General features: G+C 44.9%; 1 protein-coding gene across 1 annotated transcript; it reads right to left on the bottom strand.

The window, feature by feature from the left end:
- Positions 1 to 2008: 2008 nt before the first annotated feature.
- Positions 2009 to 3954, bottom strand: LOC125553504 (eukaryotic translation initiation factor 3 subunit G). Its single transcript, XM_048717276.1, has 2 exons — positions 3465 to 3954; positions 2009 to 2733 (listed from the first exon to the last, which is right to left on the bottom strand). The coding sequence occupies exons 1-2, from the start codon at positions 3793 to 3795 to the stop codon at positions 2204 to 2206; spliced, it is 861 nt and encodes a 286-aa protein (XP_048573233.1). The 5' UTR covers positions 3796 to 3954; the 3' UTR covers positions 2009 to 2203.
- Between the last annotated feature and the right edge of the window lie 473 nt (positions 3955 to 4427).

The raw sequence follows: 4427 nt of genomic DNA, 5'->3' as shown, positions 1-4427 counted from the left end.
AAGTAGTAGTATAAGTTAAGCAATCACACGACCCCATGGCCGTATGCAAGAATTTGCAAAACTTTTGTACTACTCCCTCCGTCCCAAAATAAGCGTCTTGACCTTATTACAACTTTGTACTCGAGTTAATATAAAGTTAAGACACTTATTTTGAGACGGATGTAGTATTTCATTATCGGACGCCAATCCTACAGGGGGTAATCACTAGATAATGAATAAGTCTATATGTTCTAATCCAAATTTGTACACTACTTGCTTTATATTGTGATAAAATGATTACATGAATGTAATTCTAAGCTAAAGTCTAGATCTATATAATTATGTGGCACACCTGACAGCTCTGCATAGCAGAGCGAACAAACCAAGCAATCACAATTTAACATGGTCCGCCCGCAAGTAACTAATCAGCAGAATGAATTCACAAGGCAGACAATGAATTTGGCAAAAATATGCAACACCTTTTCCGATGTGCTGCCATTCTGTATGTACCCCCAGCGTGCACACGGTGAAGATCCTATTATCACATACACAGGAGCAAAACCTCTTGTCGGAAGTGTTCAAGTTTTTGCAAAACCTTTGTATCACTTTATTACGGGAACTAATCCTGCAGGAGGCTATACCAGGATGATCTAATTCAGGGAAAATCAATTGTGATTTGTTATTGCAGTACGGTCGTATCACCACTATGTAGAGTGGACTCTATGGGACACGGACGTTTGGTCTATGGGTACATATGTACCATATATGAAAAAAAATAGTAATTCAATAAAAAATCAAAATTTTCTAAAAATATTTTTGAAATAAACTTGACCTTCCATTGTATTCGTGAGAAAAGTTCCACAAAAAAATTCCTCTTTAACTTCTTCTCAAAAAAGATAAATTTTTGACCAAAATAGCGTGAATAGTGACCTATAATAGCAAATAGATTTTGTCTTTTTCGCTGTGAAGTCAACGTTGGTTATTTTCCTTGTGAAAATTTATATACTAGTGGGCAAGAAAGTCAAGTATTGTAAAAATAGTTTCTAACTATCTTGACTTTTTGTTTAATTACTTAAAAAAAATCCCCATGTAAAGTGTATATACAACCAGGAACCAAAGTATATTTCCCGGACTCTATGTGGTTTTAATAAGTACCTTTTATTAGAGACGTACCAGCTTTTATTGTCAGTGTGTATATGCATGGTTGTAATAAATGTACTTCTTTGCCATCTTGAACTTTCATATATATTGATATGCCCTTCTTTACATAATAGTGAAAGATACACATAAAGCTACCATGCATATTCTGTTTAACTCATAATTGTTTATAGTTCTATCATTTCAACTACGGTCTACATAGTTGCGACGTGGCGTGCCGCCCCGCTAGCTAAGCTAATCACTACTTCCTCCGTTCCTAAATATTTGTCTTTCTAGAGATTTCAACAAGTGACTACATACGGAGCAAAATGAGTGAATCTACACTCTAAAATATGTCTATATACATCCGTACGTGGTAATCCATTTGAAATCTTTAGAAAGACAAATATTTAGAAACGAAGGGAGTATGTTTCATCTGGGTCCTGGATCCGCCACTGCAAAGGGCAATGGAAAATTCAGAAACTTGCAGGCTGTTTGTAGAGAAAAATGGAGGTCTACAGACTGTTGACACTCTTGCCTATTGCTTTGCACATCACTATGGGTATTTAAGGGCTTTACTCAACAGCATTCCACTCCACTTGCGCGTGTATTTTGCTCCTAGCACTTGAAGAATGCCCTACAGGAACTTGATACGGTAAGTGACTAAGTTGGAAAAAGGAGCCATTCCATCACTTATTGTCGGCATCGAAAGACAGCCGCTGGATGAACGCTCTGCTCTCAGAATTTGGAGATGTCAACAGGGATTTCCTGGAAGATATTAGAAGAGTTCCCCGGGAAGTGCTTTGGCAACTTTCACTTTTTGATGAGAAGAAAATAGAGCCTGAAGCTATGGTGGCACAGATTTTGCTGGTAACCAAACAAAGCAAAAGCTCTACAAAATTTAAGTACCAAACTCTCATCCCATCCTTACAAACAAAATCCACATGTGTACAAAAGCAATGTCATTCACACTGACACAAAACTACTACGAGTACTTCAAAGACCATACCAATAAGACACCCAGCAGTAAATCTGTATGTGCTAGTAGGCAGTAACAAACTTTTGATTTGAGAAACGAAGACAGCAACTAATTACTAGGCCTAGGTGTTGCCCACTCAACATGGAGGATGAGGTTATCATAACCATAGCCATTGAGCTTGCTGATGGCCTTCTCAGCATCCTCCCTCTGGACAAAGTTGACGAAGCCAAAGCCCCTGCTTGATCCAGTCCTCTGATCCAGCGCAACATAGACTCGGCTAACAGGGCCAAACGCACGGAACAGCTCGAGGAGGTCAGGCTCACGGGTGTCCTCGGATAAATTGGTAACGCGGACAGAGTTCTCATCGTTCCTGCGCCTCATGTCGTGCCCACCATCTTGATAAACAGCATCCTTCCTTAGCCTCGGAGGAACATACGAGCTCTTGGCAGGATCATTCAGTGCCGCAGGTCCGTCAGAAGTAGGAGGCCTGTCCAGAGTATCGACGAGATCCTTGTAGGGGCACTTTGCGGTCCAGTGGTCACCCTTCTTGCCACAGGATCTGCAGACCATGAGAGCGGTACCTTTGTTTGCCGTCGCCAGTTCATCACTGGAAGCACTTGGTTCATCAGCCTTGCTCCCTACAATCAAGTGAAAAGTTAGCAAATAAGATGGGACATGTCTAGGTACTTCAGAACCACAATAAGGATGGACCAACAGCAGTGTTCATGCTAGAGCGTGAGCAATGGCCTATAAGATGGGGACATGTTTAGGGACTTCAGAACCACAATTCATGCTAGAGCGTGAGCAATGGCCTATAAGATGGGGACATGTTTAGGGACTTCAGAACCACAATAAGGATGGATCAATAGCAGTGTTCATGCTGGAGCGTGAGCAATGGCTAAATAGACAAGTTACATTAGCGTGGATTATGGAAGGAAATTTAACATGGCGCCGATCAGCCAAGAAACAGCTTTGAGGAACCTCTAAGCTACTCCGTAAGACCATAACCGATAGTGCATCACAAGTTCACAACTGCAATTGGAAATCCAATGATCAGACACTATACATGGTCTGCAAGCAGCGTCCTTGAATCACCTACCTAACTCAAGCAGAACAAATTTATTCAAAGAAACCTATCTAGCTAGATCTCATGAAATTGATTGAACTCAATCGCAGCTTCTCTTAATGATTAATGTACAACTCAATTTTCGTAGCAGATGTACAAAACTAGGTAGTATGTCCTCTTACACAACCAGCACAGCGGCGTGCTTCAAAACATGCGAATCAAGAACCTTTGGTGACAAACAACATGTTATCCGACACAGATGTAGCGATGATCTAGGTCGGGATAGAGAGAGGATGGACGAACCTGGGGCGCGTGGGCGCTCGAGGAAGATCTCCTCGGTGGAGACGACGGTGAGGCGCGCGGAGGCGTCGTCGCCGGTGGCGGCGTCGCCGAACTTGGCCCAGGAGCGGCGCTCGACGGCCGCCTTGGAGATGCGCGTGCGGGCGAGCTTGACGACGCGGGTGGTGGTGGTGACCTTGACCTTGTTGCCGTCGTCGTCGAAGCGGTAGTGGATCGTCTTCTTGAGGCCGTTGGCGTCGGGCCCGACGACGACCGGCGGCGGGAGCAGGAAGTCGAGGTCGCCGCCGTCGTCGTCCTCGTCGAGCTCGCCCCACCGGATCTTCGCCGCCGCCATGGCTGCCGTCGCTGCTGCTTCGCTCGTTCGCCGGCTGGGGTTCAGGGTTCGGGGGCGCGTGCGGCGGCTTGGTCGCGAGCTTGCGAGCTGTGGGACGTGTGGTTCGGATTGGTTGACAGATATATCGTGTGGCGGGGCGTCGGGAGATATATGGACTGCGGGCTGGACTCTACAGCTTGGGACCTTGGTCCGTTCCCGTCTACTTGAGTCGGTTTCTAAACGGGTACCGTGCGTGCCACGGCATGTTCAGAGATCCACCTTTTTGAGACAAAGGGCAAGCGTGAGGGCCACGTACGAGTTTGCTGGGCCTAGCGCACTGGGCCCTTTTAAGCGGCGGTACGAGTTTTGGTGAGCTTGCCCATGTACACGACATGGTCGTTTTGGGCTGTGATGGGAGGCAATAAAAACGCATTGACTCTTTGGCATTTACTCGTTCCGACGAGCTAATCGAACAAACACGGAAGCGCCGATCCGACAGGCCTTTTATAGTGTAACACCAACATAGGAAGTAGGGCTCATCCACATGGGATTAAGGGGGTGTTTGGTTTCAGGGACTTTTTTGTGTTGGGACTAAAAAAAGTCCCTAACAAACCAAATAGGGTGGGACTTTTTTAGAACTTTTTACTAAAAGT

This window comes from Triticum urartu, chromosome 4 (assembly GCF_003073215.2).
Source record: "Triticum urartu cultivar G1812 chromosome 4, Tu2.1, whole genome shotgun sequence".
NCBI lineage: Eukaryota > Viridiplantae > Streptophyta > Magnoliopsida > Poales > Poaceae > Triticum > Triticum urartu.
This window is presented reverse-complemented; position numbering and strand designations above follow the sequence as displayed.